At 40.5% G+C, this 25545-nt stretch overlaps 1 protein-coding gene across 5 annotated transcripts in view; it reads right to left on the bottom strand.

The window, feature by feature from the left end:
• The window catches only part of SCLT1 (sodium channel and clathrin linker 1), a 108868-nt gene that overhangs the window by 14202 nt on the left and 69121 nt on the right, over nucleotides 1-25545 (bottom strand). For all 5 annotated transcript variants that reach the window (XM_005877749.2, XM_005877746.2, XM_005877748.2 and 2 more), the window contains 4 exons: nucleotides 24483-24557; nucleotides 22327-22472; nucleotides 20998-21190; nucleotides 16535-16731 (listed from right to left, as the gene is read on the bottom strand). In XM_005877749.2, the coding sequence (XP_005877811.1) occupies nucleotides 16535-16731; nucleotides 20998-21190; nucleotides 22327-22472; nucleotides 24483-24557 (611 nt within the window). The remainder of the gene's footprint in view (nucleotides 1-16534; nucleotides 16732-20997; nucleotides 21191-22326; nucleotides 22473-24482; nucleotides 24558-25545) is intronic.

Raw genomic sequence — 25545 nt, 5'->3', positions numbered from 1 at the left:
AAATATATTTTTATTGATCTCAGAGAGGATGGGAGAGGGTGAGAGAGAAACATCAATGATGAGAGAGAATCATTGATCAGCTGCCTCCTGCACACCCCCTACTGGGGATCAAGCCCGCAACTCGGGCATGTGCCCTTGACTGGAATCAAATCCGGGACCCTTCAGTCCACAGGCTGACACTCTATCCACTGAGCCAAACCGGCTAGGGCAAGCCTACGTTACTTTTTAATCTGTGTAAATACTATTCTCTTGTGCGTCAAGTTCTGTCACCCCTGGATCGTGAGCAACTGGATTCCTCGTGGTCCTCCTTAAGGCCTGGTTCTCAGCAGAGCTGGGCAAGTAATAGTGCAGACGATGATGATGATGGTGATAACAGCAAACACTTCCATGTGCTTCCAATGTGCCAGGCACTGTCCTAGGCACTTTATTTAAATAAACTCATTCGCTTTTTATGATGACCCTATGGGACCCCATTCTCACATATGAGAAAATTTAAAGACAGAGACATATAAAAATAAAGTGAAGTACTTGTCTAGAGTCACGCAGCTAGTCAGCATAGAGTCAGGATTGAAACGGGGCCTTTGCTTCCAGTGTGTGCTCTGAGCCCTCCCCTGGATGGCAGGCAACTGCTAAATGAGTAAGTGAAGGGCTATGCATTTGTGTGCGTATCAGGCATTCTAGATTATAAATAGTAACACACTTACTGAAAACCGAACAAGTTTATCTTTATTTTTGATGTATTGCCCAAAGGTTCAGTCTTACATTTAAACTTGATGCCCAACATCAAACTTCTTGCACTGCCTCCAAAACCTACTTCTCATCCTGCCACTCAGATTTCATCCCGCCCACACGTCTGCCCTGGTGGCTTAGGTTAAAAGCGTAGTCTCACTTGCTCTGCAATGCAGGGTCTAGATTGCCCCTCAATAGACCCTTCCTTTGCAATGACTCTCAGATCTATTCTTCCCTTCTACTCAGTGTTACCATCACAACTCAAGTTCTTAATTTTTAGATTGAGGGGCATAGCCAATGGCTCAGGCTTCTGCGAAGCACCCACCACCACGCATACAGAAGTGCTCAATGAACACAGCGGCCTTCCCTTTCTAATGCTCACATTGCCAGCATGTTCTCTTCCTGAAATACCACTTTAATAACTTGCTTCCTTGAATGGTAACTTCCAGGGCATTCTGCTACTGGACAAAACAGTCCAAGACTGGCATCAAAATCCCCCTGAATCTTCCCGACCTTATCTCCGATAGGAGTCTTCCTTGTTATTTAGGCTCTCACTGTCCTGCAAACAAACCACATGTATCCCCAGTAAGCTCGCATTATGTCTTTTTCTGAATCCTTGTGTTTAGATTTGCCATTAAAATCGTGCTCTTTCTTTAAGATTCCACTCTGCCTCAATTCTTTCTACGCCTCCTTCCGAATTCATTTTAATTTCACCAAAGCTTTATGCTTATTTTATGTATAGACATTTAGCAATTCTGTATTGTAATCCTGATTAGTGGTTTACACACACACACACACACACTCACCCAAGAATAATGGAAAACTTTTAAAATGGGGATTGCTTTGCCTTGGCTGTGCAGGACAGTTGGTTGGAGTGTAGTCCCGATATGCCAAGGTTGTGGGTTTGATTCCCAGCAAGGCACATATAAGAATCAACCAATGGAAAAAAAAAAAAAGAACAAATAAATGCCTGAATAAGTGGACAACAAACCAATGTTTCTCTCTCCCCATCTTCCTCTCTTTGAAAATGAAATAAATAAAAATTTTTAAAATGGGGATTATTTTTAGTTTCCACAGTATCTACCAAAGTTGCATTACACATAGGAATTCAGTAAATATTTGCTGATTTATGGCTAACTTTTTGTAGAAAACCTAAGTTAGAAAGTTCTATTCCTTATTTGCTCAGCAAACATTTACTGAGGAATCTACCACAAAACATATTTTAGATAAAGATCATTTTTATTTATTTAGATTTGTATATATTCCACCCATTTCTACAAAGAATTTGAAGTGGCTAAAATAAGGTTGTGTTTTTTTTTCAGTTAAGCATTTCATTTCATCTCGTTTCTGAATGAAATTTGGGGAGGTGTGAAAGGGTGGAGAGAACAGTGGTTTCGCCAGCTCTGTCCCCTGAGACCTTCCCGGAGCCTGCCTGTCAGTACTTTGCAGCTGCTTATTTCTCTGCCTGGATGTTTAACTGCAGGGTAAAGGGAAGACCCAGGGGATGATCCGATTCTATTATCTGTGAGAAATTTTCTCTTCATTAGAGAACATCATTGAGAGATCCCAATATCGTTAGTGATTTGGAAAAAACATTAAACAAGACTTTCCAGAAAGTTTCACAGTGGTAGTATAGTGGAAACACTTGCCAAATAAAGCTACATAATCTCTCCCCTGGAAATCCTTAAGCACAGAAGCATCCTTTCCTATCAGGCGTGACTGAGGTATAGCCTGCCAGAGGACAGCAACAGATGACATTTCCAGTTTCTGTGTGACATTGTGGTACTTAAACTAATTAAAGAATTTAAATGAAACTGTACCCAATTTCTCTCTAATCTCTGGCATATTATATGTTATAGGTTTAAGGTAAAATTATCTTCTACCAAGTTAATGTAAGTATATAAGAATGAGGAATTCCTTATAATATCACTTGACCCTCTGAGTCCTAAATATTTTTAGTTTACTTACATAATTTATGTGTATGTAATAAAAATCCTAGTTATGCTTACAAATATAATTTAGAAATACAGTTGTAAAATGTAATTGATTTATTACCTTCTGTGTAAGTAAAATTTAAAAACACACACACACAAAATAACTTATATCACCCAGCTAGTGTGGCTCAGTAGTTGAGCATTGACCCATGAACCAGAACGTCATGGTTCAAATCCCGGTCAAGGCACATGCCCAGATTGCTTATCCTATATAATTAAACCCTAATATGCAAATCGACCGAAAGATGGAACGACCGGTCGCTATGACACGCACTGACCACCAGGGGGCAGACGCTCAATGCAGAAACTGCCCCCTGGTGGTCAGTGCGCTCCCACAGGGGGAGCGCTACTTAGCCAGAAGCTGGGCTCACGGCTGGCGAGTGCACAGCAGTGGTGGAAGCCTCTCCTGCCTCTGCTGCAGGTGGGCCGTAAGGAGTGAGGGGTCCTGGACTGCGAGAACCCTGGACTGAGAGAGGGATGTCTGACTGCCAGCTTACGGACATCCCCCAAGGGGTCCTAAACTGTGAGAGGACGCTGGCTGTGCTGAGGGTCATCCCCCTCCAGTGCACGAATTTCGTGCATCGGGCCTCTAGTTTTATATATAGCCATTTTAGCAATTCTGTATTGTAATGTTGATTAGTGGTTTATATACATATATAGGTACACACACACACACACACACACACACACACACTTAAAAAGACTTACTTAAACTAGCCTACAAGATTCTTATGATCTGATCCCTGCCTCATTCCTCAACCCAATGGCCTTCTTTCTCCTCGCTCACTACACTGTAATTGCATGGGTCTACCCTCTTCTAACACGGCTTGCTACCCTTCCATCTGCCTGGAATATTTTCCTGGTGTTTTTGTATAATTAATTTCTTTTATCAGACCTCAGTTTAAATGTCAACTTTTCGGATGACTTTTTAAAACACAGTCCAGCTCCTCAGCGCCCACCCTGTCCCAGATACTGTCTCACATCACCCCATTTGTTACTTTATACCATTGAAGACATCTACACTTGTCTTATTTGTTGGTTTGCCTCATTGCCTGTCTCTCTCCGTTAGAACCGAAGCTCCAAAAGGAAGCTACACTCCCAGGCTTAGCACAGTGCCTGGCACATGTAAGATGGTTTTGAGCCTGAGCGGATTTCAGTCAATTTCACATAATCAGTCACCATTTATAACATTTCTAATATCCTATGACTTGCTTTTTCAAAGTTTTCACTACCTACAGTACTTGCTGTCACTGCAGAACTAACTAGATAATTCAGTGATTACATTTTCACAGTAGCCATCAAGTGGTGTAATAAATTCGGGAGACTACTGCTAGGAAAACCAATGCAACTTAGAGCTTTATTTATAAATACCACTCATAGGAAGCTTATTTTAAGAAGCTATGTGAAGAATGGACTCAAAGTGTACAAAGTGTGGGTAAATTTCCTCACATCTCATTTTAAGTGTGGACCTAAGGATGCGACTGGGGAGACTGTAAAGTCCATTCATTTCATTAAATACTGAGATGAGTGCCTGCTGCCTGCTATACATAATGCTGGTGCTTGTGAGATGGGGGAGGGGGAGCCTGCGGAGGAGATGCAGTCGCTGCCACAGTGAAACCAAGGAACACCAGAGATACTGAGAAGCTCCTAGGTTTATAACAAGTAAATGCTATAAAAGTCCTGTGGAGGATGAGGGGATCAGCACATCTCTCCAGAGGAGCAGGCTTTTAAGCTGATATATGAAAGATGAACAGACATTAGGTGGACAGAGGCAGAGTGAGAAAAGGAAGGCCGTTACAATGAGATCCACATGTGAAGGCCAGGAAATGAGAAAGGATCATCAAGGTAGAAAGCTGGGAGAAGTGCAGTATGGATGCGCCATACAGACTTACTGGAAGTCGGGTGTAGGGGGGAAAGGAAGAAGCTGAAACACAAGGAAACACAGGATTGCAAAGGATCTTCTGTCTTGACAGGTCATGGAGATTTTTTTCAGGGACATGATAGGGAGGTGCTGAAGTATTTTAAGAAAAGGTGACAAGGTTAGATTTGAGTATCAGGAAATTTTACTTTTTACAGCAGGAAAAATTGTAAGGATCTACGACAATAGTAAATTAGGGGGTTATAGCAGCAATCTAAGGTGAGCAATGTTGACACCTGAACTACGAGAGGGCAATGGACAGATTCAGGAGATATTTTGATGGGGGAGGGGGGAGCGGGGAAGGGTAGAATTAGCAGTACTTGATTTAGGGTTATGAAGAGAAGGGTTCAGGATGATTTTGCTTGAGTGACTCGGTAGATAGCACCACTCATGGAAAAGGAAATGCAGGGTGAAGGACAAATGTGGGCCAGGCATGGAGGAATCGGTTCAGATCTGAATATATCAAATTTGAGGTGCCTATGTTCAGTAGAGAGTTGGAAATATCGATTATTTCAAAAGGGCAGCATTAGAAGCTGTTCTGTAATAAAAATTAATCCTTTTCTTCTCTATCACAGAAATGGGTGTCCTAACCCATGCTGAGAGAATTTCCACTCTAAGCGCACTTCGATTCCCCATGTCGCGGGCACGTGTAGTAACTGAAGAGCTATGGTTACAAGGTTAAGAGCAAAGTGTTCCCTGCAATGCCTTCGTCTCTTTGGAAACACGGCAAATACTTTTTATAAAAGAAGAGAAGTTATGGTTCCTTAAGGCATGGAATAAGCGTTTGAAATTTGGGCCAATATCTTAGGCTTTATAATTAATTACTGTAATTGCTCAGATCGTTATCACTGAGGCACAATTTAAGGTAAGAATGGGCCATGTACAATTTTGGTTGATACAGCGTAAGGAGAAATTTCCTAATGCATGAAATCCTTTAGTGGTGTCTGAAGAGTAAATCACACAAGACTCTGTTCTTATTAGACAAGAGAATTACAAACAAAGGTGTGCTATTCGTCTCAGGGAAATGATGGATCTGCCAGCTGCAGCGAGTGCTTTCTTCGAAACTCTCTCCTATGACAAATTAACATAGCATGTGCCAGATGTTTTTTTTTCTGTTGAATTATACTATAATATGCTTCAGTTACTTTTAGCAATTATACATTTTGTAATCTGCCAGTACCTGCAGCTGCCTCTCATCCTGTTAATTAAAAAAAAAAAGCAGTATGGCAGCCAAACATTATAAATATATAGCCAAGAATAATATTTTAGAGATTAAAGAGAATTTTTTTTTTTGGCTCAGATGCTGTGTAATTGCACATACACGCACAGTTTTGGACATGAGATGAAAATATTACATAATGTATATTCATTCATTCATTCATTCATTCAATACAATTTTATTAAACACCTATATGCCTAGCAAGATGTTTGCTCAGAGTCTTGTAGAAGAGATGAACGTAAATGATAGTTATATTACAATTCAGTAAGTGCCATAAAGAAGAATGAGCAGAGTGGTATGGGAGTGTGGGGAAAGGAAAGACTCAATCTGTCAAAGGAATTAAGAATGCCTTACAGAAAAAATAAAGATATTTGAGATGGGTCTGGAAGGAAGAAAATGTTTTCAGGTTGGGAGTTGGGAAAAAAATATCTCTAGAAAGAAATAGCACGTACAGACTATCCCTAGAATCCTCCTTGATTCCTCCCTTTTCCTTCATACGCCACATTAAGTCCATCAACTCCTTCTATTACCTCTAAAAAAAAAGACTCCCATCTTTCTCTTTCTTCTTAGTCTGAGCCATGATCATCTCTTAACAAGACTTGCAATAGCCTTCTAAGTCCTTTCCCAGCTTTCTTACCTACTTGTATTTTCCATTCAGAAGCCAATGGTCTTTAAAAAAAAATCTGATCAGGTGACTTCTTTTAAAACTGAACACTAGCCTTCATTCACAGTTAAAAATCTTTAGCTGGCTAATAAAACCCCTGAGATCAAGTCTCAGACTGGAGCAGAAGCAATCACCAAACATTCTGTGTGCTCCCTATGCATTTCCTAGACTCTTATGCAGTTAGATTAGTTTGGCCAATGAAGACAAAAGGAAGTCATATGTATCACTTAGAGCCGACTTAGTTAAGAGCCAGCGTTCTTCCTCCCCACCTCCCCCGGAACCTCGCTGGTCCAGTGATCTCGAAAAACCACACCTTCAAGGCGGTAGAACCTCTACCACCAGAGCCTTCCTGCCAAACCATCTTAGACAGGTAATACTAAGGTACAAGCAAGAAATAAACCTTCTTGTGTGTTCAGCCCTGGGGTTTCAGAGTCTGGTGGCCCAAATCTGGCCCTCCTGCCTTCACTTTGTGTACTGTTTCTTTTTTTCTTTTTAATATTTTATTGATTTTTTTACAGAGGGGAAAGGAGAGACAGAGAGCCAGAAACATCGATTAGAGAGAAACATCGATCAGCTGCCTCCTGCACACCCCCCACCGGGGATGTGCCCACAACCAAGGTACATGCCCTTGACCAGAATCGAACCTGGGACCCCTCAGTCCGCAGGCCGACACTCTCGCCACTGAGCCAAACCAGTCAGGGCTGTGTACTCTTTCTTATATTCAAACATACCAAGTGTCTTCCTGCCTCTTCACATTGGCTGCTCTCTCCACTCAAAACGCTCTTTCTTCTGATGCTTTAAATGACAGGATCCTTTCTGTCACTAGAGCTCACATTAATTCCCTCACAGGGTCTTCCTTGTCTACCAGTCTCAAGTGTCCACCCATCCATTCATGAGCACATTGATTTTAATTTTCTGTATAGTACTTTTTATCTGACTTTAAACACATTTACTTGACAGTTTCCACTGCCCATCACTCAATAAATACGTGATGAGTGAATGGAGTGCAGACTAGGAGTTGTAAAGGGCCAGCACGTTTGGTTTATTGGGGAGGTTGTTCAGTGTGGCTGGAACACAAGGAATGTAAAGGACAGAGGTAAACAGGCAGACTGCTGATAATAAATAAGGTGAAGGAAAGACTGTAGAAAACCTACAGGCAACAATAAAGCAGAAGCCGTTAAGTAGACAGGGCAAGGATTGGATTTGCTTGTTTAGGAAAATAATTCTGAAAGGTGGAGTAGAGTGGAAAAACAAAACAAAACAAAGCAGAGTGAAGGATGCTACTTTAAGAGCCCTAGCTGAGGATGTGCAGGGCCTGACCGAAGGCAAGAGCAGGATGTTACTGCACGTTTACACATATACAAGCATTTCCGTGGGATAAATGCTGCACCTGAGATTGCAAAAGGGTCTGCACAGACTCAGTCTTATTAGATAACCCCCCCTAAAAAGGATTCGCCAGTTCCCACCAATACCGTACACCGGTTCCAGTCTTCCCATGTGCTTTCCAACTTTTACATTTTAACCAACTTTTACATTTTTGCCAACTTGCTGGGTAAAATTATTGCTTAAATTTGCATTTCTTTAGTGAACAGTGTGACTGAACCTGGTTTGCGTTGTTTAATGGAGCTTTGCTTCTGTGAGCTGCCAGTTCACATACTTTGTTCCTCATTCTATTAGGTTGATAATCTTTTTCTTAATTATTATTGAAATCTTGGTGAATTCTTCATATGAATCCTTTGTTTTATATTTTGACATTTGTCTTTTATCTTTGTTTGGTATCTTCATATAGCATTTTTATTTTTTAGTTAAGTCAATTATTTTTCTTTTTTAGATTCTGGGTTTTGTGTTTTGATTAGAAAAACTTTTATATTCCAAGATAATAAAAGTAGTCATTTCTTTTAATACCTTCTTTTTTACTTAGCTCTTTAATCCACCTGAAATTCATTTTATGTCTAGAGGCCCGGTGCATGAAAATTCATGCACTGGAGTGGGGGGGGGGTCCCTCAGCCCGGCCTGCCCCCTCTCACAGTCTGGGAGCCCTTAGGGGTGGGAGGTGACCTGGCGATCAGGGGAAGGCGACGCCCCATCACAACCAACAGTCGGACATGCCTCTCGCAATGTTGTTGCTGCTGCTGCTTTGCTCGGTGGCATCTCTCTGTGTTGTGGTTCATACTCGCCATGCTGGGGTTACGCCCCGGGTTCCTGATGTTCAAGGCCTGGCCCTGGGGGTTCAGGCCTCCCATTGCTTGCTGCTGCGGAGGGACAGCAGGTCGTGGCCCGTTGGCTTGCATGGTGTTCAGATTCAGCAGGCTGGGCTAGAGCTGAAGGCTGGGCTGGCTGGCCACTTGCTTGGCTGTGTGCTATTTGATGAGAGTTGCCATCACCTGAGGGTTTGACTTGAGGATGTTGAACATGTGCTGCTGCTGGGGGCGCTGGGAGACTTCAGGGTCTGCAGCAGGTCCTGCAGGGCACCTGGAGAGATGTTCTGAGGTGGCTGCACCTTCGGTCTGTGTAGACATCACGGGTCTGGGCATGCCTCACATTGACTGTTGCTGGGGGATGGGTGCCGGATGCCACTGCCGTGGCTCGGGGGGCAGAATAACAGGCCCACTGACCTAGTTGGGTCACATTCAGGCCCATGGGGGCCATCTGGCTCTCAGGGGTCACTGTGCCTCAGGGGCATACCGTTGATGGCGCTCACCCAGTACAGATGCTGCTGCTGCTATGCCTCACGTGCAATCTGCCGGGAGCCTCCACTGCTGCAGGTGGGCCTGGGTGGGGGTGGGGCTGGCATCCGGTTGGTCGTCTTCCCAGTGCAAACTGTGGTGGGGGGTTGAGTTCTGGCCACGCTGGAGAAGCCGGCTAGTGACATGCTCACAGGCGAGGTCTGGGGCAGTCGGGGCTGTGGTGTCCAGGGTGTGCTGGGATGCAGTGTGGGGGGCCAGGGTGGTGCTGAAAGAGGGGAAGGCAGACTCGGCTGAGGCAGGGTGCGGGTGTTGATGGTGGCATCCGCTGGCGCATGAGCTACACATGCTGCCGGCGGTGCTGTGTCTTCTGGTGGCGGAGCTTCTGCCTGATGTTGAGGTAGTAGGGAATGGGGCATGTGTTTTCTTGTCAGTGTTTGGCATGGTGGCAGCAAAGGGCCATGAACTGCTTGCACACTCCACAACCTCCATTGGTCTTGCGCTGGTAGCCCTTGGTGCGCTGCACAACCCACCTCATCTTCTGGCAGGACGGCTGTGGGCAGTTGGCATCGCAGTACTGGCGGGCAAGCCTCAGGGACTGGATGCAGCACTGGATGGCCTGGCGCCACCACTCCCGGAGGCTCCTGAACTGTGGCTCACCCGCCCCGCCGTGGGAGCAGAGGCAGCCCCGCCTCCTCCATTCTGGCTCCCCCGCCTCTTCTGTTCCGGCTCCCCCGCCCCTCTGTTCCGGCTCCCCTGCCTCCTCCGTTCCGGCTCCCCTGCCTCCTCCACTCTGGCTCCCCCGCCTCCTCTGTTCTGGCTCCGCAGCTGCAGTTACCACCTCTTCCCCAACGGCTCCCTTGGCGGCATCAGCGCTGTTTCCTGAGCAGTCAGCAGAAGAGCTCTCAGGACCCCCTCCTGCCCAGACTCGCCAAGAAACAGGCTATTTTAGAGCCAACTTTTATTGTACTTGCCATGGCAACGAAGCAAGCATTTTGCCAGCCTGCTCAGGCAGCCCGCTCTCAGCGGCCGCCCCCCCAGGACTGGAGGACTCCAGCGGGGCTGAGAGGACTGGGTGCCACCATCTTGTGGCTATGGGTGCTGCCATCTTTGTGACAGAGTGACAGTTAATTTGCATATCACCCTTTTATTAGATAGGATAAGAAATATTCTACATGTTTTAAAACATCATGTTTTCACCAGTGATTTAAAATGCCATATTATCATCAGCAAAATTTCCAATTTTACATGGTTTATTTTTCTGTATTCTGCTCAGATGATCTATCCTGTGCATTACCACCACAGCTTTATCTATTTGTTATCAGCAGGACAAATGTCTCTCATTTTTAAATTTAATCTATAAAAACAATATATCATTCAAGTAAGATTAGCACAGCTATATTACAGTTACAGATGTTATACATTAACAAGCAACTATTAATACTGTCCCCTCTTGAAAGCTCAAAATTCTCTGCATTACATACATCCTATATAATAAAAGCCTAATATGCTAAGTGTCTGGTTGTCTGTTCAACCAATCAAAGTGTAATATGCTAATGATATGCTAAGGCTGCTCAAACGCTCACTATGATGTGCACTGACCACCGGGGGCAGACAGTCGACCAGTCGCTATGACATGCACTGACCACCAGGGGGCAGACGTTCCAACCAGTAGGTTAGTTTGCTGCTGGGGTCTGGCTGATTGGGACTGAGCAAGATGGGCTGGAAACACCCTGGAGCCCTCCCTCGGTCCCTCCCTGGCTGGCCAACCTCCCGCATCTCTCCCCAGCCCTGATCGTGCACCAGTGGGGTCCCTCGGCTTGGTCTGCGCCCTCTCACAATCAGCCTGAGGGACACCCCCCGCCCTCCGAGTGCACGAATTTTGTGCACCGGGCCTCTAATTTCAAGATAAAAGAATAACCAAGAAGGAATGATTATAAATGAATAAAATTTTATAAATGAAAGCAAACTTCAAACTGAAAGAAGATACCACAGAGGAACTCACATTTTTTTTTTAATTTATTGCTTAAAGTATTACAAAGGGTATTACATATGTGTCCTTTTTTTTTCCTTCCCCGCCCTTGACAATCCCCTGGCCTCCCCTACCCCCCAGTGTCTTATAAAACTTCCTTCTATGGAAAAATGATTTTATTTTATTAATGTGAGTTAAGTGTCATTATGGCTATACTTACTTATTAGTAGATCTTAAGAAATCACAGGTACCTGGCAATCATATTTATTTGTCAGTTGTGAGGAGGAACAGAAGTTTTCTAAGGCAGCAAAACCAGTCCCGAGAGGACTCTAGCATCTTAGGGGTGTTGTGGCTATGCTCTTTAACTATAGTAAGTAGGTGGACACATGGGAGGCAAGAACATAGCCAATGTATAAGTATTTGTTAAGAAGTAAAGAGGACATATTTCAGGGGAAAGCTTTAATGCATATAGCATGGTAATGATGTGCTGGCAATGGATGCTGGGATGCAACCTGAAAAAGTTCATTGTCGACAGTGATGAATAAACACATTTTATATGAATAGTAGAATGCCTGAATTGGTGGCATATACACAGAAATCCTCATGGGGAAAGTCAAATGCATCAAATGAGCCATTTGATTTTTAAATGTATTGCTCTGTAGTTTACGTTGTAATTTATTATTAATAAAAGACATAGTTGGTTGAAGACTTGGACTGTATCATTGAATCAGTCTAAAACAAAACTGTTTCTGAGGAAAACAAGTGAATCCTTCCCCAAAGACACAGAAATACTATCTAGCAGTTAGCCCGGAGAGTTCCTGGAATAATCACATTGCTAGTACTCGTATGGTATGGAAGCTGTCCTAAGTATGTGCAGTGGAGAGCAACACATTCATAACATATTTTTTCACTGGAATAAACATAAATTTCTACTTCAAAATTAAAAATTATAGCTGCCATGTAATTCTGCTTATGACCAATAGGTGAGGGATAGAGAAAATACTTCGATAGATATTATTTTTATTGTGGAAAGATTTTTGGCTTGATTTCATATATATCCCTCAGTACTATTTATGTCTCCAAAGAGGATACAATTCACATATATAAATCTTGCCTAAAATCTAGTGCTTTCTAGAATTAGCAATGCTTTTTTGTACAATTAAAAATGAAATAAGCACGTAAACTTCTCATATACATATCCCATGCATTATAATATGGTTTGCTTGAAATACAACCATCTCTGCAATTATAAAGGCTATCACCTAAGGCCCGGTTTTACTGTTTCCTTCCTAAATATTTTACATGTCAGACATGGAGTTAACACTGTATATGTAAAATATAAATAAAGCCTTATAGGAACACATGGGATTACAGGTAAGTGTAAAGTGTTGGGGTTGGGTGGGATTCAAATTCAGGCTTGATCATCTCCCGAGTCAGTGCTCTTCTCTCTAACCATTGTGCTGCCTCCTTACATGCTAAAATATTATATGTTTTTCTCAATACCGTGTAATATATAATCCTTTTATGAAAGGAAACAAGTCTCAATGCAAACTCTTGTGAAAATATTTTCTATTTTGAAAGTAAACATTTTCGTTTTGACATGCCGGAGCATATTAACATGCTTTCAGGGACCCAGCAGAGACATGCAGGAAGTCTCTCTAGAATAGTGGAGTGTCTTTCTCTTGCAATCCTGGTTTAAATAACCAACACAGGCATACCAGGTAAAGGTTAAGAATGCCTTATGAAAACCAGACTTTCCTCTGCAAAATCCTAAATGTATGTAATGAAACCCTAATAAAATATAATGCTTTCTCATATTAAAAAAATTATAAAAATTATTACATAACCAAGAAAGATTTAACTTAAGCATAATTATTTCTTTTTAAAAAGATTTCTAAAGAAAATAATGAAATCTAAAAATTTCAAAGAATGTAAGATGTGTAACCTATTTATTTTTTATAACAAATTTAGTTTTAAGTAATCTTCCTCAACCTTTTCAACCTACCAAAAATGCCATGGAACATGGGGGCTTTTAAAATTTAATAAGAATAGTGTTCTAATCCCTGGAACAAAGACTGGATTAACAAACACACAGGAGAGGCTGGAAAAATCTGGTTCTTTTTCTTCTGTCTTTAATAAGAGCATTCAAAGAAGGATTCTTTCCCTATGCAGTTATTGTGGATTTGTTAAAAATTGGGTTACACTGAACTGGAATGGCAGAAGGAAAAGCAGTCACAATAATTAGTATCCATATGAACTTGAAGAGATAAGATCATGATAAAAACTAAAAATTAGGATACTGAAAATATCTCAAGGATAGTCAAGGACAGTAAGGCAATTGAAATATGAATCCTATATAATAAAACCCTAATACGCAAATCGACCGAATGGCGGAACGACCGGCCATTATGATGCAAACTGACCACCAGGGGGCAGATGTTCAATGCAGGAGCTGCCCCCTGGTGGTCAGTGTGCTCCCAGAAGCCGGGCTCACAGCTGGCGAGTGCAAAGTGAGCGGTAAGGAGCAAGGGGTTTCGGACTGCGAGAGCCCTGGACTTCGAGAGGGATGTCTGACTGCCAGCTTAGGCCCAATCCCCAGGGAGATCAGGCCTAAGCCAGCAGGCGGACATCCCCCGAGGGGTCCCGGACTGCAAGAGAGCACAGGCTGGGCTGAGGCACCCGCCCCCTGCAGTGCACGAATTTCATGCACCAGGCCTCTAGTATAGAATAAAAATATGAGTACAGAATATTTATAACAATATGTAATATTTGCATGATGCTTAGAGATGATAATATTGATGCTTAGAAAAATTAAGTGGTTTATACATAATCACACATTTGTGGAGCAGACCCTGGATTGGAAGCTATGATTTTAGCTTTTTTCAAATTGTATTTATTGGGGTGACATTGGTTCGCAAAACTATGCAGGTTTCAAGTGTACAATTCAAAAACACATCATCTGCATAGTGCATCATGTGCCCTGATCATCCCAAGCAGTCTCTTTCTGTCCTCATTCTCCCCCATTGCCCACCTCCACTTCCACCCCAGCCCCCCTTTCCCTCTGGCTACCACCACACTGTTGTCTATGATATATATTTCTTTGCTTAATCCCTTCACTTTCTTTCATCCAGCCCCTCAACACCCCTCCCCTCTGACAGCTGTCAGTCTGTCCCATGTATCCATGCCTCTGCTTCTATTTTGTCAGTTTATTTTGTTTATTAGACTCCTTTTTATATACCCTAACTGATTCCTATGTGAAGGTCTTAAGTCAGCTACTCATACTGTGGAGAAAAATTTTTAGGTTTTTAAAATTGTTATTTCAATAGTTTATTGTTTAAGGCTGTTGATAAATATGATTCTAAAGCTTATGTTTTCCAGTATTTAAAGGCTGTCATATTAAGAGTTATACATAAAAGATGGAGACTATTTTGGGAAGACATGCACAGTGTTCTAAAATTCTATGTAAACTGAAAATAAAATGAACATAATGCCTTCAGTTATGTGTCAAATGGATAATTTGAAAAGTTTATATTACTTCTACCTAATAAGCTTTGAGAATCACGTAAGTTCTTAGCAATGACATACAGAGTGAGTTTGCTGTAAATTCAAATTCATAGATTGGCAAAAAAAAAATAATTCACTAAAAGTAGAGATCAAATTGCTAAAAAAAAAAAAGTGTACAACTAGAGCTAGGGTATGAAGTGTTTCTTGACTATTTAGGCTCGGCGGGCTGTTCTGTCTATGTGAGCTGCTGAGCACTGTCCCCGACTCCCTCTGTCTTGTGCCCAACCCCAGGCTTCCCCTGTGTGGCCCTGTGTGGTGTGCTGTGTTCATCCTTGGGAACCTGGAGTACAGAAACTGTAAAACTCTGTCTGGTTTCTCTCTCTTTTGGTTTGCCTCTGGCCTCACTACTTTCACTCAAGGTAGTAGTGTAAAAACACAAGGGGTATAACAGCATATTTCCTGTTAAGAAATAACATGAAAACCAACTGCTAATGTTTCTTAATTAGAATATGTTGTGTAGTAAGTACAACATTAATTCTAATGACCCCAATATTAATTCCCTGCAACAGATCCAATTGATTTATTTTGAAGCTACAGTTGATTTCAGCTTCCAGGATGCTGTAACTGACCACAGAGACATGTACCATCCATATAAAAAAAAAGTTACCCAAAGCCTAGCTTTCACCAATATATATTATTATCATGAAATATATATTTCACCAATATATATTATGCCAAATGAGGTGGGATATTTTTAAAGAGTATGTTTGGATCAGGGGTCCTCAAACTACGGCCCACGGGCCACATGTGGCCCGCCGAAAACATTTATCCGGCCCGCCGGGTGTTTTTGCCGCCGCTGTGTGCATAGGAATTTGTTCATAGTTTTTTTTTAAACTATAGTCCGGCCCTCCAATGGTCTGAGGGACAGTGAACTGGCCCCCTGTTTAAAAAGTTTGAGGACCCCTGGTTTGGATCCACTAAAGGTATATTAGTTTATTCAGATTAATCAATTCATTAAAAACTCTGCAATACTTCAAAAGTATTAAAGAGATGAAAACACAGCAAACAGTGCTGAGGCAATTTTTGAACGAGAGCTTGTAATGAGAAAAAGCAGCAGAATATTGGAGCATCAATGATTCCTGTGCTGTAGAAAACATTCACAACTCCCCACATTTAGGTCTGGTCTGTTCAACATTTAAGTCTGATCATATCACTTTGTTCAAAGCCTCTATAGCAGCGGTTCTCAACCTGTGGGTCGTGACCATCGGAAAACACATATAGCCTATCAGATATTTACATTACGATTCATAACAGTAGCAAAATTACAGTTATGAAGTAGCAACGAAAATAATTGTATGGTTGGGGGTCACCACAACATGAGGAACTGTATTAAAGGGTCGCGGCATTAGGAAGGTTGAGAACCACTGCTATAGCATCCCATCTCACTCAGCATGGAAGCTCAAGTTCCTTCTGGGCAGGGGCCAGTAAACGTTTTCTTAAAGGTCCAGAGAGCAAATATTTTAGGTTTTGCAGGCCAAATGGATTCTGTTGCAATTATAGAACATCACTATGTTAAATCTACATGCAAATAGTATTAAGATTCTAAATGGCCATATCCAACAAAAATCAAATTTTGTGGAATATGCATAAAATTTATAAAAATACACTATATCAGTTTTGGTTTATAATGCTCAATATTTTTTATAGTGGTTCAATAAACATTTGCTGAATAAAACATATACATATAAGGTCCAGAATTATACACTTTTATAAAAAGATTATGGCACAGACCTTACACTAATGGTTAATTTCTTCTGTAGAATGTATGAGACAATTAACAGTGGACTTACTTCAGGTTACTGATCCTCATTTCGGCACTTTCAGTAGCTCTCTTCGTTTCTTCTTTCCACCTATTGGCTGCTTTCTGCTGCGTTGCTAAGAGATGCCTCAGTTCAACAGTGGAGTTGCGGTTACTATCTTCCATCTCTCTCAGCTGAACTTCAAACCCGTGCTCTTTTACAGAAAATTCATGTTCCATTGCACTGATCTAGGGAATAAAATGCACAGTGTCTTCTCTTTCTTTCCCATTATTCTAAGGGATATACTGACCAATGACACACCCAAAAGGAATATTCATTGTGTTGTCTGTACACGTAAATTTTTTTATGGGAAATCCACATAAAAATTAAGTTTACGATTGGTTTTTCTCACCACTGAGGACTCATCCTGTATGACAGTAAAATTTAGCAAAACCAGAATTATGATGGACTACAATTTTTTGCGGCATTTTCCCCAACACCTTAAAATGTCAGTAGAAAAAAGTATATTCTATAATCTAAAACTGCTCTCATCATTTACTTTTACTTCTGTTGCCATAATCCATGGGAAATGTTCAGGCTCTCAGTCATTAAGAGTTAGGTTTCTACTCAAGCCATTTAAAAAAATGTTTACTGGTATATTATAAAGGCTACAACTCCAGAATAGCAGATGGAAGAGATACACAGGGCGAGGTTGGGAGGTAGGGGCTGCGAGCTTCCAGGCCCTGTTCAAGTGCACACCCTAACCCCCCGACATGTTTACCAACTCAGGAGCTCCTCCAGTCACTTTAGATTAATATACTAAACTTCAGATTGTCTTGCGAAGGGTTTTGTGAAGTCACAGAATATTATATATGGGAGTTCCTTCACCATTTCAGTTACGGTATAAATGTGTTTTGTTTTTTTTCAGGAAAAAGACTATAATAATGATTTTGAGAATCTCATATGGAAATAAGTTCAGTTCATTTCTAGGTAGTGTATGTCATTGTAAACACATCTTATGAACACACAAATAAATACTGTTGGGATACCTTGAAAACCAGACTTAGCGGTTTTCTCAGCTGGGATCCAGGGATAGAACGAAGCCTCGGTGCCCTAAAGCATGTAATGAAGTGCCTACTCCTGGTGCATCTAGAATGAAACTACCTATGACCATCCTTGAGGCAACTGAGAAAATGGTCACTACAATTTCCTTGGTGTACTCTCAGGACATCTTTATCTTGTTACACTAAAGAAATATTATAAAGAATACCTAACTTTGTGATTTTTTTCAAGTATTGGGCTTTAAAATGGTCATAGCTGGCCTGGCTTCTAGTAATTCGTTAAATATGGCAACTTCCAAACTCAAAAAAGAATGAACAAAGGACCGAACTTTACCAATTCAAAAAACACCAAAGGAAACCCAACAACAGCAAAATCCCTGGCTCACGGGGGAAAACTGCAAACAGTCTGTCTTCACTGCCCCTGCTAAATGCAACATGCTTCCTAAGACTCTTAAGTTTGCTTTCTCAAATAGTACACAAGTAGAAATGTAAGACTTTATGAATGCAGGCACTGGAAAACAATATTGATTTCTTAATTTTGTATTGCATTACTGTTGGGCAAGCCTCCTGAGGCTCCCTGACTCCTGCTTTTTAACACTTTTTTGAATTACTGAAGTCTGAAAATTTAGATTTGAATATGCTCCTCCTCCTTCCCAGCCTCAATCTCCACCTTCTCTGGAGAAGCCCTGGTTCTGATATCTTACGTGGAATTGTCTATTTCTCTTTCTCTCACACACATACTAAAAATGATCTAAGCATATTTATATATATATACACACACACACATATATAGTTTTAGAATTCTGCCTATCAAGTTAACTCCCCATTGCCACCTGGAAAATCTATTTGTGACAAGCCTTGCTTTAGGTCAGTGATGGCGAACCTCTGACACGTGTGTCAGAGGTGACACGCGAACTCATTTTTTTGGTTGATTTTTCTTTGTTAAATGGCATTTAAATATATAAAATAAATATCAAAAATATACATCTTTGTTTTACTATGGTTGCAAATATAAAAAAATTTCTATATGTGACACAGCACCAGAGTTAAGGTAGGGTTTTTCAAAATGCTGACACGCCGAGCTCAAAAGGTTCGCCATCACTGCTTTAGGTCCTTCATGATAGCCTGGTCTGTGCCTACTTCCACAAGTACACGCTTGTATTATGCCACCTTCCCCTTCTTTCTTCATTTCTGCCACAATGTCTTCTCATTCTTGGGTCCTTTCGATATGTTCTCTTTGCATGGAATAATCTTTCCCCTTCTGCTCCATCTTGGTTATTTCTATCCAACTTTTACAATCAGCCCAATTATTGCTTCTACAGGGTAATTCTCTAACTAACTATCCAGACAATGTTAGGTCCCTCTCTATAAGTTCTCACAGTGCCCTATGCATTTCCTAAAAAGTTTGTAAGTAGATGTTTAAAGTTTGCCCACCTCCATGCACATTTCAAGGTTTTAAAGGTGGGGACCATGTCTTTTTTGTTTGCTATTGCATCTTTAGGATCTGAAACACAGTAAAGTCGTCAAAACACAGCTGTGGATTGAACAAATGATGGCTTTTTTGTGTCAAAATTCAGTATTTAAACAAACCTCAGAACCTTTACTGGATGCAATTCTGAATGTTAAACTGGATAGGTCTGCAGTGATATCGAAAGGCAAACAGCTACAACTGGGCCTCCTGTAACAAAAGTCCTACAAATGATGGACTTCAGAATGTTGGGTAGGAAAAAAGGACTTACGGTCTCCCTCCCATCTTCCTTTGTGCCCTTCACTGCAGAAAACATAAGCACTCTCGTTGGGTAAGTAGCCAGGACTATTTGGTATAGAATGTATGTCTGTCCAATTTTAAAAGATACTGTCAAATGGTGGTTATACTAGTTTACATTCCCCAAAGTATCAATAATGAAGTTGAACATTTTTTCATATGTGCTCTTTTTATAAAGTACCTATTTAAGTCTTGCCCATTTATGGAAATGGGATGTATGTTATTTCCTTATTAAGTAACTTTTTTCTTATTAATAATTTCCTTATTAATTGGTAATAGTTTTTATATTTCGAATGAGTCCCTTTGATTGTATATATTATCCTTTCTTCTACTTTTCATTCTCTCGATGTCTTCTGATGTCATTCATTAATTTTAGTAAAATTCAATTCATCTGTGTTTCCATTATGATTATTGTTTTTTGTGTTCTGTTTAATAAATTCTTTCTTACTCAAGGACATGAAGATTTTCTCCTTGAAGCTCCACTGTTTTATATTTTCATTTAGGTCTAAAACTCAAATCAATTTGCATGGGTGGTGTGATATGAGTCAAGGTTTATTTTTAAAATATGGACCCAACTGATCTAACATAATTTATGGTAAAGATAAATCTTTCCCTATTGAACTGCAGTGGTGCCTTTATTATAAATGAGGTGATTATGAAAAATTGGTTTGTTCCTGGACTCTATTTTGTTTCACTGATCAAATTGATTATTCTTATGTTGATTACACATTTTTTAATTACTATAGCTTTATATAAAGTCTTCATATCTTGTAGAACAAGTCTTCCCTTATTGTTCAACGATTTCCCACTGACTAAAATATAAAGTACAAAGTTCTTTGTAAGAGACATAAGACTCTCTTTTTCAGAATTTAAGCTTTTACCAGTAACCAATGTTACTACTTGGAAAAAGAGGCATTCAATAAACATGTCGATATTAATTTGGTTGAAATGTGACTTTATGAGTCCTCAAAGTAACAAAAAACAAAGTGAAACACTAGCATTACCACCCCGTATCCCTACTATGAAGCCAGAAGATACAGATCATAATGATATAGAATTAATGCCACTTTTATAAAAGTCTCACTGAATGGGAAAGGCAAGCAACATGTTGGCGGTGATACTGTGCCTCTTGAAACTCCCTTAAACAGGTTATCATGTTCCTATTGCCAAAGCATGTGAGCGTTAAGGAAGGAGAAATGAGAGAGAAAATGACGGGGACTTTTTCCTGGAGGAGAGTTTGTCCCTTGCCTTCTTCCGAGTGGAATTTGTAGACGACCTAGGAGTGATTGTCAGAACACTCTGAGGTAGCATCCTCTGTACAGCCAGTTTTAGAGGTCAATTTTCAAGAGGCTATTACAGAGGGAGAAGAGAGGTAGTCTATAAAGTTATCTAATCTATAGTTTTGCTAGCATTGCTTAAATTGCTTTGGCAGGAATCTTAGTGTACTTCATGGTTGGAAAATAATTTTTTTGTGTGTGGACAGTGAAAGCAATCATTTTCAAGTATGCTTGCCAAGTTCTACACCACAGAAAGGCCGGTTAACGCTCTGCATTATGATTTAGTGCTATCTGATGAGAAGGCAAAAAAAAAGGGGGGGGGCCTTAAAAATGTTTTACAAGGTCTCTAAATATCCTCTACAATCTGATTTTCACAAGTCCATATTTAACTCTGACTAGTATTGAAAATACCTTTAATTTTGCTTTTTTTTGAGCCTCGAGAGCCATCTTTCTTAAATCCTCGGTCTCCTTCTGTAACTGTTCATTTTCTTGCTGAAGTTTTAGCCTTTGTTCACTGACGAAGCCACAGTTCTCTCTCTCAGACTCCAGGGCATTTTGAAGTTTCTGAATCATTTCTTGGCAACGTGATATCTCTTCTGAGGAACTGATTAAAAAAAAACTTAATGATAGGTAATGGACGTCAAGAAGTCTGTCTATACATATATTATAGCATAGAGTTCATTTTCTTTGTTCTGAGCCATTTCTCTTCACCGTACACTTAACCGCACGGTGTCACAATTCTATGTTATGCCAGGAAAACACATTCAATGTAGCAATCTTAACTAAGAATAGACTAACATTGAGAATCACTGTGTAAAGAGGACTGTGACAGGACAAACTGAAGCTAATGGTATGAAAAGTGAAGTAGGTAATAAAACTCCTTTATTTCATCAAGCAACCCCCATAGAAAGACATTAGCTGGCCATATTAGGCAATTATAATAAGACCTATTTCATATTTTCCTGTTATATGTCTTAGAAATGGTTTTTACATCTTTCTAGTTCTATAAATGTCTTATTTAATTATAGTTTAAATAGGTTATATTTTTTGAACTTTCTCTACAATGGATTGTTGGGTGATACAACCACCAAACATGTATAGTGCTAATTTTTATCCCTCTCGTTTTAAATCTCTATCTTTTCAATTCTAGGTAATCAAATACTGTGAACATTTCCTGGTTAATACAAGGCCTTCATTTCCCATAATATTTGTAGATCTGTTTTTTTGTTTTGTCTATATCAATCTTGGCTGATAAAGTTATTAGTGAAATGATGGATGTAGGCAATGATCAACAAAGAGTGCGAGTCAGAAAGATGCTAAGACCAGAATTAACCACACATTGTGCTCCTCCAAACAAAAGTCCAACATATCAACACCTATGAAGAAATCCTACAAAAAAAATGAAAACTGGATACACTCAAGCCTCTTGACTTAATTACTAGCTTTTAGGAACCACGTGGCACAGAGAAACAAGGTAAATGATTCCACATATACGCATCCTCCTTCACTGCCAGAAAGAAGAAATTTTAAAAAATGATAAAATACTATTAAATATTTTCTTTCTGAAGAAATTAGTCTTCAGAAATAATTTTGAGCAAAAAAAATCTATTTGGTGCTAAAGTTTGTTTGTTTTTTTAACACAAGGTATAATTATTAATCCTATGAAAAAAGTAAAGGATCTGTCAAAAATTGTTTGCATTCTGAAAGTGTTATCACAGAAAATTCTAAAGAGTGTCTTACTTTATTTCAAGTTGTTTCAGTTTATTTTCTGCTGTCTTAAGTCTTAGCTGAAGATCATCTTTTGAACACTCTGCAACCAGGCATCTTTGGTGCATTTCTTCCAGTTTTCTGTAATGGTTTTCGTTTACTTTGCCTTCACGGTAAACCTGCAGAAGAGGCTCATATGTATATTACCTTACAGAGGCAATGCTCTAAGAAATGATAGGTTTAGAAATGGAAATCAACGGTGAGAAATCAAAACCCATGTCCTGTGTTTATCTGTTTCCACTGTAATGTAGTAAAGCACATCAATAATTAAGATGGGTGTTTCACATTTACAAAATACAATGCTAAAAACTGACAAAATAATGACTGCTTATTTTTTGAAATGATTCATGCTCATTGTAAATTATTCCAATAGTTTTAATATTTTAAAAAGAAATGTAAAATAACTGAAGTAAAAAAAAAAGTGCTCTAGATGTCACCCCTTTAGAGATAACTGCTTAATTTCTTTGATGAAGATCCCACAAGTCGATTATTTAAATTTTCAAACACAGATACATGCTATGGTGCAATGAGCAGAACTATGTGAAAGTGACTCCAAAATGCCCCTCTGTGTTAACTAGACAATGACCTAGCTAGAATGGGGGTTCCCCCTTGCCCAGCAGGAGTGATTGTACCCAAGCTCAGCTTCCTATGAGACTGGCCTTCTCCCACAACATCCTACATAATAAAACCTAATATGAAAATCAACTGAACAGCAGAATGACAGGCGGAACCACCAGTCACTTATGACGTGCACCTACCACCAGGGGGCAGACACTCAACACAGGAGCTGCCCCCAGCCCGCAGACCGCAGGCCAGCCAAAAGGGTGCCAGCAGGGGCCCTCTGATCACCCTCCCCCCCCAATCTCCCAGCCAGTCACAAAAGGGTGCCAGCAGGGGCCCTCTGATCACCCTCCCGCCCCAATCTCCCAGCCAGTCACCCCACAGATCAGCCCTGAATGCCGGCCAGGCCTAGGGAGGGACCCTACCTGTGCACGAATTTTGTGCACCGGGCCTCTAGTAGAGGCTATAACACCCCAAGAACGGCAAGGTCTAGGCAGCTCACATTTTCAGATAAATCCTACACAGCCACCCTTCAAATCCAGACTGCCTGGACAGGTAACCCATGTCTTCTCCCACTGACAAGATGCTTTGTTGCTCCTGCTTTATAAAAAAGATAGAATATCAGCACAATGTCCTGCTACCAAAATGCAGACTCATACTGCAGTGTAGCAGGGGACTTTAGCACACTTGTCTGTGGACAGTGGGAGAACCTGTTGCCTTTAGCCTTATAAGTTTTACATTTCTCCAATATAGCCTATTCCTTAACCTATGCTTTGTGACATTAAAAATTCACCCCAAGTCCTGATCACAATTTAAATGTTACATATATGATGAAAACTGAGAAGGTATCAACCATGAAGGAGACTGGTGACCATGAAGGTCCTACCTTAAACATAACATGTGTGCTTTTTCCCCCAGATAAGGGATTAAAAAGACATTTTGCTTTTTAAATTACTCTTTTATGATCCTATGTTATTATGATTTCTTTATGTTAATGATACAAATATATCACATGTTTTTTATGCTATATACCTCTTTGAAGAAAATCGAACTTTGACTCTATTACTTACTATATTTTTAAACACTGGGTAAGCGTGTGCTGAGTCAAATGTATCTCCCTTCCCCCAAGGCTCTTGAAGAGAGTGGGATACTTACTGCTAATAAAAGAAAGGTATCTAAGTAAGAAAAAATGTTAACTATAGACCCCTTACAATATTTTTTCCTCAAATATCATTGGGGTGTTTTTCTTAACTATGAAATAAAAATAAGTATTTTTAAAGGTAAAAATCACAACGTTATAATTTTCAAGTTGGCATAAAATTTAAAATGAGAAGACAAAATAAAATTTACCATTGGGATGAGGTTTGAGCAAGGAATATAACTATTTCATAAATATAACTATTTATACTTTTAAGTATTCCAAGCCAAAAAAAAAAAAAACACTCACCAGAGGAATACTTATAATATAGGGGTTGCTAGTAGATAGCGTAATGGAAGCAGACAGTAATGTTGAATATTTGCAGTTGGGTTTTAGGCAGTTATTTTTTTCTTTTTCTTTTTCTTTTTACCTTTTCTAGTTCTTCTTCCACTGCTTTTTTCTCCTTAATGACTCGTTCAATTTGACCTTGTTTTTCGGCACACTCCTATAAATTCAAGTCATATTGTAAATAACTATAGTATTTGTAAATCCTTAAGAAAAATGGGAAAACATGGAGAAAATGATTTGTTCATAACAGGAATGCCAAATTCACCTTATCAGTACAGCAGGGCCACTGATTAAAACAAACACAAACTAACAAACTCAATCTTCAAAGACCTATCTACCCCAGGATTTCGGAAATCACCCCAATACTGAATGCCAAGTTCTAAGTAAATATACCAGGTAGGTGACAGAAGTTGAGGGACAGCAAGGAGAAAAATAAATGAGACCCATTTCTCATGTTTTAGTTTTTCTTTTCATAAATTCTTATCATATTTTAAAAGAAAATACAGGACTAGGCAAAGGCACAGCACCCTGAGGATACCTGTGGACTAGAAGCACAGGTATATAAATTCTAAAAGTCAAATTTTATTTTTTTTGCAGAACTTATTAACAGCCAATGTAAGGAAACCAAAACTAAAAACAATCATCATAATGACTAGTTCTTTACATTTATTTATTTTTATCTATTTCCTTATTTTTGAGAATGGGTATGGTTATTTTCTACTAATTATAAATTACTAGAGGCCCGGTGCACAAAAATTTGTGCACTCGGGGCGGGGAGGGGGGGGTCCCCCAGCCCGGCCTGTGGCCTCTCGCAGTCTGGGACCCCTCGGGAGATAACGACCTGCTGGCTTAGGCCTGCTCCTGGGTGGCAGAGGGCAGGCCCAATCCCTAGGTGCAGCCCCTGGTCGGGCTCAGAGCAGGGCTGATTGGGGAGTTGGGGCGCCGCCCCCTGTCATGCACAGAGCAAGGCAGATCGGGAGGTTGCGATGCCACCCTCAGTCACGCTCAGGGTAGAGCTGATTGGGGTGTTGGGGCACCGCCCCCTGTCACACTCAAGGCAGGGTCGATGGGGAGGTTGCAGCGCCACCCCCTGTCACGCACAGAGCAGGGCCCATCAGGGGGGTTGGGGCTCCGTACCCTGTCAC

Source organism: Myotis brandtii, unplaced genomic scaffold, assembly GCF_000412655.1.
Source record: "Myotis brandtii unplaced genomic scaffold, ASM41265v1 scaffold53, whole genome shotgun sequence".
NCBI lineage: Eukaryota > Metazoa > Chordata > Mammalia > Chiroptera > Vespertilionidae > Myotis > Myotis brandtii.
This window is presented reverse-complemented; position numbering and strand designations above follow the sequence as displayed.